Source organism: Alexandromys fortis, unplaced genomic scaffold (assembly GCF_014885135.2).
Source record: "Alexandromys fortis isolate MF-2015 unplaced genomic scaffold, M_Fortis_MF-2015_v1.1 scaffold_44, whole genome shotgun sequence".
NCBI classification, from domain to species: Eukaryota; Metazoa; Chordata; class Mammalia; order Rodentia; family Cricetidae; genus Alexandromys; species Alexandromys fortis.
The window spans coordinates 8,319,011-8,333,453 of record NW_026067921.1 but is presented as its reverse complement, the minus strand read 5'-3'; the positions used below and the strand labels follow the sequence as shown (position 1 = coordinate 8,333,453).

At 44.0% G+C, this 14,443-nt stretch overlaps 1 protein-coding gene across 1 annotated transcript; it reads right to left on the bottom strand.

The window, feature by feature from the left end:
- Positions 1–1,588: 1,588 nt before the first annotated feature.
- Klf14 (KLF transcription factor 14) lies at positions 1,589–2,803 on the bottom strand. The gene has a single exon (XM_050141442.1). It carries the CDS (start codon positions 2,570–2,572, stop codon positions 1,589–1,591), a length of 984 nt encoding a protein of 327 aa, XP_049997399.1. The 5' UTR covers positions 2,573–2,803.
- Positions 2,804–14,443: the final 11,640 nt, after the last annotated feature.

The window sequence follows — 14,443 nt, the reverse complement described above, 5'->3', positions numbered from 1 at the left end:
CTTCACTTTTACTCACAGCACTTGCCAGAAACTTAGCATATAACTTTCAAGATAACTTAAGCTTCAGCATTTAAATATATAGAACAGGGGAGAGCAGTTTGCTTTATCGGGTGCCTCTTAGGCTCCCACGAGATTACAATATCCTTTACAAGTTGATTCATGGGGTGGTATAAGATATCCAGGAGGGGACCCTAGGGGACCTTATCAGGTTAGGAAAGGCCTTCTAGCCTCATATTTAGTGAAAGGAACACATACACAGGCACATACACAAACACAGGCACACACACACGCACCAATGATTTCAATCCACAGTAGCTAGGACACACCACAGAAAAATACTTCTGATGTCCGATTCCTTCAAGGAGGTCCTAATTTAAGATTCTGTCGTTAGAGAAAGATGCTCCTATTTCATAATAGCTATTATCTAGTTGCTCTGTCTGCAAATCCAAGACAGCAGCCCTCTAAAACAAACCAATCTCTCACCTTTTTCCCCTCACCCACCAACTCGCCTGTAACCGAAACAACAATGTACAGACCTCCACAGAAATTCAATCCTACTTAGCCACTAAGAAGTGAATAGACTCTACCATGCCTGAGATTACACAGGGTGAGGCAGCGGGAACTTCGTCTCTCTGTTTCTATCAATGGTTGTGAAAAGTCTTTTGCACCCGTCCCACCCAAAAGTGACTTGAGCTTGCCTTCTAGGTGAAGGAGAAAGTATTTCAGACCAGCTTTTTCTATCTGGTGCTATTATGATTGTTTTCTAATTACTTAATCAATCTCCTCATAGTCGTGAGCCAGAAAGTTACCACCCCTGAGAAGGATTTTTTTTTTAAGAGGAAAAGGGCCAAAACGCAAGCGCAGGGTTCCACATTATGCTATAGGAACTGCAAGCAGACCCATACCACTCCCCAGGCACAAAAAAGCACATCCCAGCCATACATCCACAAAGCAGAGGTAGCTGGGACAATTGGGAGAGTGGAAGATATTAGCTTCCCATCAACCTGGAACTCTTGTTTAAAAGATAATAGAAATAAATTAGTAAACATTGCTGTTTACAGAAATAGAAATAATTTCTGTTTCCAAAGGCCTCTCATCATCCAAGTCTGGACATTTCCAAGACTGCCACCCTGGGTACCATCGCCAAAGTCCGCCCTAGTCAATGACTGCGCCATCAGAGTCTTTTTGGACTGGGAGTTCCTCAAGCCTCAGAGAATTCAGTTTTACATCTCCGGTTCCCTGGAAGGAAGAATCTTCAGTACGTTGAAGAGTACCGGAAGTTCATCCCTTCTCCTCGGTTCCTAACTGGCTGCTTTGAAGCAACAGTTCCTTTCAGATGGTAATTGCGTTCCTTTCAGATGGTAATTGCGTTGCAAGACTTCCGACCATCTTCGGGCTCCCAGTCCTTCACCAGAGTCCCACAGGCTTGTCTGGAACCCATCCTCAGAGCGGAGCAACCAGTCTGTGCCTTTGTCTAACGACCCTGGAACAGAGGAATCGACAGAGAGAAAAGGACTTGGCCTGGGCGGGAGAGTAGGGAAGGGGGCTGTGCTCGAGGGAAAGACAGACTGCAAGGACAGTCCTACAGTCAAGCAGTGAAGCTGGTCTCCTGGCCAGAGCCTGAGCTGGAGTCGGAACCAGAGCTTTCCGCCATGGCTGGGGGTGCGGGGCGGGGCGTGCGGCGACGCCCCCGGTACTCGATCATGTCGGGATGGTAAGTCGGATGGCGACGGGCATGCTTGGTCAAGTGGTCGCTTCGGGAGAACTGCTTGGGGCACAGCGGGCAGGAGAAGCGCTTTTCACCCGTGTGCGTCCTGTAGTGGCGGGCCAGCTCGTCAGAACGCGTAAACTTCTTGTCGCAGTCGAGCCAGTCGCAGGAGAAGGGGCGTTCCCCCGTGTGAGTGCGTTGGTGTGACTTGAGGTGCGAAGACTTGTAGTAGGCTTTGTTGCAACCCGGGAAGGCGCACTGGTGTCGCTTGGATGCGGGTGTAATCGGCCTTCTCCGGAATGTCGGGCCCATTGCTGGCGAGGGGCGGGCCCCTGGGGGCCCCTCTGGCCCCTCGGGCCCCTCTCCGCTGTCATCGGGGTCTTCTTGGGCATCGGGTGCACTCAGGATGGCAGGTTCACCCCAGGAGCTCTCAGCTCCGGAGAACTCCTCCTCCAAGAAGGCCTGGATCGGCTCGGAGCACCCAGTGGGGCTGGAGCACCAGGTCGGCTGGCAGCAGCTAGTTGAGGCACACGGGACTTCTCCCAAGGTCTCCCGGGAGCCTTCCACCGCACTGCAGCTTAGATCCGCCAAAGCGCTCGCAGCCAGCAGGTGGGGGGCTCCATCGCCCTCGCCAGGGTTAGGGGAGGGGATCTGGAGGACCGGGGGGATCCACAGCACCCCCCGTGTCCCGGAACCCGTCCCCACCGACTCCCGTGGCACCGCACCCACCTCGGCGACAGCTGCGGCTCCCGCGGCTCCCGCTCCCTCGGGGTTCGTTGCGCGCTGGTGCAGCACGGGTCCGGTGGACATAGACACCAGGCACTCGGCTGCGAAGTAGTCCAGGCAAGCCACGGCGGCCGACATGCTGGCGGAGCCCGGTTGCGGGCGAGCGCCGTCCGAGCACGGCCCGCCGCTGGCTGGAGAGTCTCCCGGAGCGTCCGTCCCGCCGCTCGGAGCCGGACAAGCCGGAGACCGGTGCGCACCGCTTGCTGTCCCGCAGCCGCCGCTGCCGGCGCTGAACCCGCCCCGCTTGACGCGCCCCTGACTCTCTGGAGCCTGCGGGGGTGGTGGGGACCCGCCCCGGCCCGAGGACACCCCTGGAAAGCGCTGCCGCGCGGGCTAAGGCTTTCCCAGCAGCCTGAGAAATTATCTTGTCTGCGCTTTCTCTCCGCTGCTGGCGAGCCAGGTAATTTCAATGCGCGCAAGTCCCGGATCGCAACTTCTGGGCAGCCTGCCGGTCTCGCCTTCTCCCGCCCCCCCGCGCCCCTGGTCCCTGGCCAGCTGGGTGTCCAGCGGAGTCCTAGAAACTTTTTTTTTCCTTTAAGGGGGGGCGAAAAAAAGCCGCGTTCGTACCTGATTTGTCTTTCGCTTCGCAAACGCGATCGCTGGCGAAGTGGGCTGGGATTGCGTTTGACTCGCGTCCACCGCTCGCTGCCCAAATTGAAAATAGCCCCAAGTCTGCATCCAAAAGAAAACGGGGGCGAAACAAAGTTTTCCCATTTAGCAGTTCGGCTGTTAATGCAGGATCGGCAGCCGTGTCCTAAACAGATCCACCACGTAGCCACTAATTAATAGCGTTTTGAAGCAGAAACGTTTTTAACCCTGGCGAGCGCGAAGAATCCTCCCGGCTTGAAATAGAAACTTAAAATCCTTGGAGTAACGATTTAACTATTCAAGCAACGAAAGAAAAACGCATGTTTAAACTGCATTAACCTGTCACAGGCACACAAACAAATTTCCGCGCTGAAATATAAATTACAGACTAGCAGCGAGATAAACACATTAAAATGGACTCCCACAATTTTAATAATAGAAAGTCACGTTTCCAATTAGGCAGCGTCTTTTATTTCTCTTTTGACAAAAATTTAAAAATAAGAAAATGCAGCAAAATGATATAGAATGTTCATCCAGTGGTTTGTGATTGTGGGGGGCTTTTTCTTTGTTTATAATCAAATATGTGAATGATTGCTATTACACGTCTTCACTGCCTTATTTGCTCTCCCCCTTTTTCAATTTTTAAAATTAAAAAACCCACAGAAAATAAACAGGATCATTTCTAAACATAGCCCTTCCACAGTTTGGGATGTTCACAGGCTTTAGTTTTATAATATGAAGCTCTGTGCATTTTGTTTGCAATGCTTCAGTATTTTTTTCCTTTGGAAAATTAAAATGATACACATGCATCAAGAATAACTTATGTCCATATGCTTAATGACTAGAATAATCAAATATGATATTTTTGTCGTGTTTGCTTCGCATTTTTCACTTATATTAAACATTCAGAGAGGGCTGACTGTCTGACTGTCACTTTCCTCCTCCCCGGTACGTTCCTTTCCTCGCAGCTACTCGTTATGGTAAAGTGCAGTGTATTTTCTTCCAACACTTGCTATACCCTATTGCCCAGTCACCTATGTATGTAAATACGTTTATGAAGCCTTGTTGGGGCAGTTGCAATTTTTAACAAATGCTGCAGTGCTGCACTTTTTGCAGCTTGCTTCTCTCCGTGTGATTTTTCATGCTGATACCTGTAGAGCTGCTTATTCATTTGAGCTGCCTTAAAATAATACTGGCAGCTGTACTGTTATTAAGGAGAGCCAGTTCTGAAACTGATGATTTTTGCTAAAGGTATTTGCCTCAAATTTTCATATGCTGCAGCAATCTTTACAGGAAAATGCTACCAGAATGATTTTCTACCTGTTTCTCTTTTCAAGTTGTGATTTAGAAAAACATGTAAAGATATTTTTAAATGCTGGAAGAAGAGAATACAAGCGTACCTGTCTTCTGTAATTGATAAATCTTATCATCCTGTCATATCTGTTTCAGATCTTCTGTTATCATTTCTGTCCCTTTGCCTGCCTCCCTGGCAGCACTCCCCACCCTTTCCCCCAAAGGCAAACACTATCATGAATTTGGTATGCAATTTGCAATTTAGGCTGCGCACTTTCAGCTGCATATAAATCTATATGAGACACTGCTTTTTAAAAATGCATACACATGGTTTTAGGCTGTATATATTATTCTTCAGCTTGTTTCTTCCTTCTTGGTTTGTTTTTATTTTTTCCTATTCATGTTGCTAAATATAAATGTAGTTCATTAATTTTAATTATTCCATCTTAGATCCAGGCATATGAATGTGTCCTGTTTATCGATGGTCCTATTGATGAGTGTTGGAGTTGCTGCCAATATTTTGATATTAACTGGTGCATGTTTGTCTCGCACATATGTAAGACTTTCTCCATGTGTGTACCTAGAGGGGCACTGCTAGGCAGCACTCACTTTTGGAGTTTTATTGGGCACTGCCAAATGACTCTCCAGTTTGCACACCCATCAGTAGTGGGTGAGAGGTTCTGTCTCCCTCACATGACATTAAACACTTTCTAGATGTAGACTTATTTCTGCCAATTTGATTTTTTAAAGACCCAGTATCTTGTTATTTTATTTGAATTTCCCTCACTGCTAGTGAGGCTGGGCATTTTTCTGCATATTTATTGGCTGTTGAAGTTTCCAAGTCTGTGATTTGTTTTTCCATAGCCTTTGTCATTTTTCCAATAGGCTATGTATGCTTTTTATCTTTCATCCCTTAGATTTATAGTGTTTCTTGCATATGTACATTGAACATATTGTCCCAATCTATAGCTTGTCTTTTAACTTTTGATGTCTTCTGTATTATAAAAAAAAATGTAAAATGTAGTTGTGGTCACACTGATCCCTTAGAAACCACCACCACCACCACTGACGACAACAACAACAGTTTTTGCTGCATCTGTATCATTTAAGCAGCACCTCCACACCTGACGCATGAAGTTGCATGTCTTTCTCTCTGGTGTTTTCCTTTCCACTTGTGAAAAGCAGGAATTCATTTCAGTCCCCTCTCCCCAACCATGGAAAGCCTGCTGTGACCTGATTTGCTGAGCAGTCATCCTGTCCCTATTAATGTGTAATAGCACCATGACTGCAAATTAAATTTCCATATATTCATGGAACTGTTCCTAGTCTGTCCTTTTCCATGGATCAAACCAATTCTGAGCCAATAACACACTCTTAATTACCGCGGCTTGATAATAAGTCTTAATTACGATGGCCTGATAGTCACTCCTGATGTACAGAAGGACGTGCCCCTTCTTGTTCACTTTTGCAACTGCACTGACCATTTTTAGACTTCACCCCTTTACTAACTTTAGCATCAGTTTGTCAGATTCAAAAGAAAAGTATTTTGCTGGGTTAAGTTAACAATTTAATTTGAGGAGCCATGATATTTTTATAAAGCCAAGTGATCCAGTTCATGAATATCATTCTGATTTTCAAGCATCCTTCAATAACATTTTATAATTTGTTTGTAGAATGCCTGTGCCTGTTTGTTCCTTTCCCCCCGGGGGGGTACCCTTACAGCTTTTGTTATCATGACAGTTGGATAATTTTTTTATTAAAAATGTAATTTACTGATTGCTGTTTATGAAAGGGCTAATGATCTTATTTAAAAGGCAAATATTCTTATTAGTTTATTTTTAGAAGACTTTTGTGTTTTTCATGTAGATTAACATGTGATCAGTAAATAACACCTTGATGTCTTTCCCACCTTAATCTCACTGCGTGTGCGGGGACCCCCCCCCCCCCTTGCAGTGGGAGTGCTGGGAAGCCTCCCCCATTTCTGTCTCATCGGGAATATATCTAGTGTCCATCCTGCTTATCCCGTTTGCTGTGCATTTTTTAAAATAGAACCCTTTATCAAGTTAGGGTATTTTTTCTATTCAATTTGTGTTTATAGTAGGACTATTTTTAAAATCAAATGGATACTGTAATTTTATTATATACTTACTTTTCCTCAGACTGTTGAAGCAGTCATGGATTTTGTTTTGGGATGTTAAAGCAACAGGTCATGTTGATAGATTTTTCCATTGTGAGCCTGTTGACTCTCTAAGATAAAGCAACAGTGCTTTCCATAAACTGCTGTCACATTTTCAATGCACTGCTTCAAACAATCTATCTATCTATCATCTATCTATCTATCTATCTATCTATCTATCTATCTATCTATCTATCTATCTATCATCTATCTATCTATCTATCTATCTATCATCTATCTATCTATATTTATTTATTTTAGCATCTTATTCACAAGTAAAGGCTTAGGGTTTCCCTTTCTTACACTGTGCTTGAGTGTTGACTGGTATCAGGGCTCTATTACCTCTGCAAAAATGCATTTGGAAAATTTTTTTCTTTTCCAGTTTTCTCTGACAGTTTGCTTCTGATAGCTATTATTTCCTCGAATGTTTAGTGAATCTCGTCTGTGAAGCTACCATATTTTGAAAATTTAATACAATTTCTCTATCCTCTAAATCATTTTGGTAATCCAGCTTTCTCTTAAAAATAGATATATTCAAATCTACAAAATTTTGAAATTTGGCTCATGGTATCTCATTTTAACGTGTACTATTTCTGTTGTCATACCCCATTTTTGTTCCATATATATCTATGCATAGTGAACTCTTTTTCTCCTAAATAAACAAAGGTTTATTTATATTTTTTTATGAGCCTGTTGCTATTTGTGATCCTTTCAAATAGGCAGCTTTTGTTGATAATATATCTTTTTAAAATATGGAGGCACATGTTTACTTCCTGGGCTTCTTTTTCTCAACCCCTGACACTCAGGCTGACCATCCACTTCACTGTGGTTTCTGAAACATTCAGTTTTCAGAAGGGCGCCCTTCCTGGATTTCCCGGCTATTAGGTCACTTGAGCCCTTCTGTAGCCAGTGTTTATTGGGGGAAGCTCTTGGGATTTGGCTCTTGGAAGTACAATTGAGGATGATTTGAACTGAAAAGTAGAATAAGGGTGATTTCTCAATGTGGTGTATACAGTGGCCTGGAAATAAATGTTACTAAGATAATCTTGCAAGCCCATTCAGAGACTCCCAGGAACATCCCACAGATGTCCTGGAAGACCATCTCGACATCCCCCTATGACCTAATGATTCCATGCAGGAAAGCAGTGGGAATTCAATAAGGACAACAGAATAGATGATCACCAGTCTCAAAAAGACAGCTTTCCTGGAAACACTGTGAACCCAGCTGCATCTGGTTCAGTCTGGCTCCTCTTTGTCAAAAGCAGGTCCATTCCTGGTTTGGGCCTTTTCTTCTCCCAGTTCCAGTTTATCACAGGCTTCCTCCCTCTCCAGCCTCTTTTGTCCTTGCCTCTTTACAGCAATTTGAGTCAATATCAAATAATGCACTAATAGCTTTAATTTTAAAAATCCCCCCTCAATACATCAGACACAATAACTATATTGCCTTTCAGACGCACGTTCCTCGAGCCTGAATGCGTTCTCCGCCACCCCTTCCTTACCCTTGTGTATTACTAAGGTCACTTTAGCATTAGCTCTCTCTTTTCTACAGAGATTGTCCTGGTTACGATAATGCGGACACCTCGCAGTGTGTCGTGCTCAGCCCCACTGAGCTGTATGCCGAAGAATGGCAAACTTGGTTATAGATACCTTACCACAATAAAATCTTGCTTAAAAATAATTTAAAAAAAAAACATGGGTCCTCTCATTGCTAAATCCAACCACCAAGTAACTAGCGTTCTCAGAGCTGAGCAGTTGAGCAATCTCAAAACGTTCTTGTCTCTTGGCTTCCGTAACCCGACATTCTTTGAGGCTTTCTTCATTTCTTGGTTCTTTAGCAGTTTAAGTCTTAATTACTCATTTTTTCCTGTTTTACTTCACCTCTAAAATTTTAAGTTCTGCAGAGCTGTCTCCCAGGCTACCTTCCCTCAATTCTACCCTGTCTCTCTAGGTAATGTATAGTACTTCCCATGATTTAAGTACATAGGTACACTCTTAACTTTGGAAATTATGATCTCTCACCCAGATCTCTTTTCCAGAGATGCCAGGTTCAAATCCATCTAACCCCTTGGTAACACCCCAGCCCTCCTGAAGTGTCTAACAGATATTTCAGACAATAGGTTCGGAAGTTGAATTCTTGCACATTCTCCCCGTCTCAGCCTCCAGCACTCCTAGCAAGCTTGCCAAGCTTCTCACAGCTTTCCACATCAGTCCCGCATGTAACTCATCTCAAGTCTGCTCAGTTTTACCTTCAAACTAGATCTGCATTGTCCACTTCGCTCGTTTTCCCTACCAGCATCCTACTCCAAACCGTCATCATTTTTGAATATGCTACAGTGCTCCCATGTTCTCCTCCCTCATTATCCTGCTTCCCCTTGGTCTATTCCATTCTCTTCTCTGTCATCCACTGAATGACAAAGTCCTCAAAGCCAGGCATAGTCAAGGCAAACCCAAAGTGGAAGAAAACACCTGGCTGGTGCTTGTTTTTCCACCTGCATGTTCCTCTGATTATAGTCCAGCTTCCACTGGCCTCTGGAGTCTAGGTCCTCAGACTCTGAAGATTCATAAGCCTTTGAGTGGGTTTCCTTCCTCATCCTTGGCTGCTCATGCCTCTCGGTAGCGGAGGAACTCTTAGGCATCTTTACCCGGTCTTACCACCTCCAAGAAGCCTGACGTCCCCCCAGTGTAACCCCTGTTCTCTCTGTTACAAAGTGATCCACTTATTTAATTATCACTTATCAGGATTCTCTTCTTTGCCTGGCAGAATATGAGGCAAACACCGGAGTGAGCAGAACAGTCTCTGTTTTCATGTTTGCATTTTCGGAAGACAAATATCAGACAGTAAGTGGCAAATACACATGTCAGGAAGTTGATGAATGCTGTAGGGAGCTATGCAATGGGATCGGTGAAATAGGGGTTCTGAAAGGAGTATTCTGGGTAGCGTTATTGAGAAAATTAAAAACTAGGGAAAGAAAATGCAGAGATCTCAGTGGTGCATGCCTTTAATCCCAACGCTGGTGAGGCAGAGGCAGACAGATCTCTGTGAGTTCGAGGCTTCGCTTAGTGAGCTCCAGGACAGCCAGGACTACAAAAAAAGGACCCTCTCAGGGCAGGAAAATGGCGAGGTGCTGGGCAGCAGGATTTGGGTGGCTGCTGTAGCAAATAGCAAGTTACCATAGACGATCAGTGGCCTAAAACACTCAAAAAACTGTTTTCTCATGGGTTCAGAAGTCCAAAATGGGTCTCACAGGAGAAAAAAAAAAAAAAAAGGACACAGCAGGCACTAGGTAAGAATCTGTTTCTAGTCCTGGCTTCTAGAGGCAGCTGAATCTTTAGCTACAAAAGACACCTTCCAGGCTGGTGAGAATCCTCAGCAGGTGAAGCCTTTTGCCTTCAAGCCCCCAGCCCCCAATGGTGGAAAGAGAACTGGCTCGTACAAGCTCACGTGCTACATGTGGAACACATACACACACACATACACACGCGCGCACACACACTTTCACACACACACACACTCATACACACTCACATGTGCAAGCATGTACACACACACTGAATACACGTAATGATTTTTCCAAGGACACCTTTCTCCATCAACAATGGAGCAAGGCTGGACCAAGTCTTGCCTTTCCCTGTTGCATTGCTCGGAACTCCTGCTCTGCTCCTCGCTTTCAGCTGCCCTTGTGACTGCATGCAGCACGCCTGAATGGCCCCGGAGGACCTCTGCATTTCCAGACCAGCTTTAAAGGTCTAGAGCTCATTTACCACCTTCGCTCTGCATTGGCATGCAACCATAACATGTTTATGGGTTCTGGGTATTAGGGTGTGGACATCCTGCTTAGCACAAAGCCAAGGCAGATAGAGCAAAAGCAAGCATGGGGAGAGGAAAGAGCCCTGGGATCTGGAGCAGGTGGGAGGCAGGCCATGGAGCATTTTGCAAACCATTGGAAGGAGTCCTTTAGGTAATCTCAAGGAGGATTTTGAGCACTGGGGTCATATAAATTAATTTGTAAAGAGTCTCCCTAGTGTCAAATACACTAGGATTCAGGAAAAAGTGTGACCAGGAGATCCCCTTCATAGGCTGCTGCAGATACAAGAAGCAAGAGATAGTGGTAAGTAGGTGGGGGAGGGGGCTGCGGCCAGATTTGGGGTGCTGTTTGAAATCAGAGTGCAGGGTGTTTGCAGATGTGTTGGCTGGAGGGGATGAAAGAAGACTAGAATTGGCAAACTCCTCCAAAGATCACATCTTCAAGACATTTTTTATTAGGAAACAGATGCTTTAAAAGAAGTAGGACTCAGAGGATGAAAAGTGGAAGTTTGGTTTTGAAGATGCTGAGCCATTCTTTTAGACATGTATGTAGAGGTGCAGAGTTGGCTCTATGAAGGTCCTGCTGTTTGAGGTCCAGCTGCTTCCTGGTTGACCGATGGGATAAAAGGACCAAAGAACTAGTGTGTTTTCACAACCATTCCTCAAGAACAGGATGTGGAGTTTCTTAAAATGCTACATGTAATTATTTGCTTAAAGAGTTTTTTAGTGTACTGATAATAAAATATTCTTAAAGCTATCGATTTAGTGTTAAATTCTAAAAGTAAAATACTTTACAAAAATCTTATCAAGGCATACAATATTTTAGATTGGACTGGTAAACTACTGTGTTCCTAACAACCAGGTTTCATTCAGATCCAATTGAACAACTTTGTTTAACACTCAGGCTCACGCTCATTCACAAGCAGAAGTGGTCAAGAGGGACAGAGTTGAGCGAACAGTGTAAGTTCTGTTACACAACACAGGGACTTTAGCCCGCTTTAGATGCTCCACATCTGTCGAAAACAGAATGGCCCTTAATTTAACTAAAGGTCAATACTCAGAGGCTGTGGAGCTGTGAGCTTCTGAGGAGAACTGGAAAACAGAGCAAGTCCCCAGTAAACTTTCACATAAGACTTGACTCAGGAGAGTTAGCTACATTCAGACAGGAAGGAAGTTCCTGTGAGATTCTCTGGATTCTGCTCAGTAGTTCAGAACGTGGGATTTGATTTTGGAGTGTAACAAGCTAGGCTGAACGTGGTGCCCTCCTCTTTCCCATGGAGGGGATTACAGGTTGGCGACAAGAACCTGTCAAGATGACAATGTGCACGCCTTGCTACTCAGCCATTCCTTGCTGTGGTGACAGGCCTCAGAGGAACTCATAATCTCCCTCCGAGATCATCCCCAAACATGTCCAGTGCAGCATTTCCTGTGGTCTTTTGAAGCAACCTAAATATTTATGAAAAGGCAAGGCAGTGCTATATAGGATTAAAAATAAATGACGAACCAAAGCTTGCTAGATCATGGGGGGGGGGGTTCTGTTCAGTAAGCAGAGTAGAGGCAAAAAATACTGCAAGATTTTAGAAGTAGGTGTCAAAAATGATACCGCTTTTATTTTAACCACCACCAACAAGAAAACCTACTTAATTTTCTGAACATGGGCTAATTATTACCTTATCAGTTCCTCCTATTTTGTGAGTGGGTCAAACAGTAGCCGGATTGCCAGGGTTTGACGCTGTCACCTACCACCTATGTGACAGTAATTACGTGAAGGTCCTGGTTCATAGAAAGAATAATAGCACCTATTTCACCAGGTTATAGCAGGAATATGTTAATGTGTGGAATATGATTCTATAGCACACAGGCAGGCAGCAAGCACTGCATTTGTTACTGTGTGCTGTTTATCTGTATAATCTCCAACCACCTACATCCATAATGTTGCTTCCATATTTTTAAAGTATGATATATCAGTTGTGGTAAACAAAAAATTTAGAGCAGGAAGGAAAAGGGAAAGTTTTGCCTGATTCTTTACTGGTTTGTTTATTTAAAAAAAAACTGAAATGAATGAGGCAAAATGATAAGATTTGTCCGTGTGAACTGTAGGTGCTTTGCTGATTGCTTTATTATTCTCTGTACTTTTCTGTGCCCGTGCAATGCTTTAGTTTTTTAAAGTCCCAGAACACAGCTGGAGCATCAGATGCACAACAAATATCCGGTAGACGATTGAGTGATTATGGAGTGGCAGGGACTGAGGACGCAGCCCCACAAATGTCTAGCCAGATGCCCCTCTTAGTCTGCTTCCTAGGAGAGAGGGAGGGGGAATGTTGGCCATTAGGAGCGAAAGCGGCCTTTAAACCACGTGGATTCGGGGCGACAGTGAAGTGGGGCAATCAAGGGTCGCTGGGAAAACGATTTGAACTTCAGCTCCTCCGCTCAGGTGAACCAATTAGACAAATGCGGGGGCAAAATTAAAACACTTTAAGAAAGGCGCGTGGTCAGAGCACAGGGCACCCAAGAGCCTCCCTGCAAGAGCAGTTAGCGTATTCTGGGGAGATGATGGGTGGAAAGAGGAAGGCAGGAAGGGCAGGAAATTTAGGGACAAAACCCGGTGGAACTTAAAATGATTATTGATGGGGGAGGGGAGCGAGGAGGGGAATGGGGAGAGGAGGAGGGAGGGGAGGGAGGGGTGCGGGGAGAGGCGGACCAACCCTCTGAGCTGCAGCTAAAGTCCCTGATGGTTTCTACTTAGAAGGCAGCAGAAGGCCCAGGGCAGGCTTTTGATTGTTTAGAGAGCAGCTAGTTAGAGTGAATAATTGAACATATTAATTTTATAAATACGATTAAACATGAGGCTTAAAAATTAAAGAGTCAATCACTGGGAAAAATTGAAGTAAGATGCATAACTTCCCAACCATTACATTTATTTATTTATATTTATAGTGAAATAAGGGGAACACTACAATCCAACAGAGGAGGGGCAGAAAAAAGAAAAAAAATATGCTAAATAAAAGATAATTAAATGGATGTGGCTAGACTGAAGTGCCAATAATGTTGATGAGAGTAGATTCACCACACTGAGAATACGGAGACCTTCAGGTTGGAGTCAACAGAAAGAGGACCAAAAATCCTAAAAACTATATGCTATGTATCTACAACGCCTAAAACCAAGTCACCCAGGGATTTAAATTTAGGTCATATAAAAAGATATACTATGTAAATGTCAACCATGCAAACCAATATTATTTTTAAGCATTTCAAGTAGCAAAATAAGCAGTTGGTATATTCTAATAAAATAATTAAGAGACTTTATACTCAAGAAATACTGGGTGAGCAGTTTACTTAGACTGACATAGCGCTCTATCCAGGAAAGTCCAGGGTAAGACAGAAATCACACAACCTACAATTGCTGCCCTAAGCATAAAGTCACTGTTTAACAACAAAAAGGTAGTTTTTAAAAACCCAACAAAGACAAAAGCCACTATCCTCTTGGAAGTGAGCAAGTACGCGTCTAGTTAACTTGGATTACAGAGGAATTCGATTGGAGAGTACAAACTACTTGGAAAGGAGCAGATGAACCAATCACACTTCAAGGTCTGCGCGCACTGTCAAAGTGGAGCAAACGGAGAGGTTTGCAGCCCTAGGAGCTTGTGGGAACAGAAATCGTGAGAATAAACAAATGGAGCATTGGACTCCAGCACTAGAGAAATAACAGAAAAAAAAATCCTGAGAAGTAAAAGGAAGACAAGAATAGCAACAAAGTAGAAATTAACCAAATAAAAACAAAAATAGTTGGACCTCATTAATTAATAAAACCAATAACCATCCTCTGTCTGGCAAGACCAATAAAATGGATGAGTGATTGACTGAGAAAAATATAAAAGACATGACCAATGTAAGGAGCAAGAAATGTGTATGAGAAAACTGAGGGATTGTTGTGTGCAACTTAAAATAAATACAGCTAACATTAAGAGGAAACGCTCTATCCGTGGAAGGCAGACAAGGATGATGGTTCAACAAGCAGTAGCTATCCCCCACACCAGACTGAGTAGAAACAAATGGATACCGGGTGTGGTAGCAGACACCCAGAGTT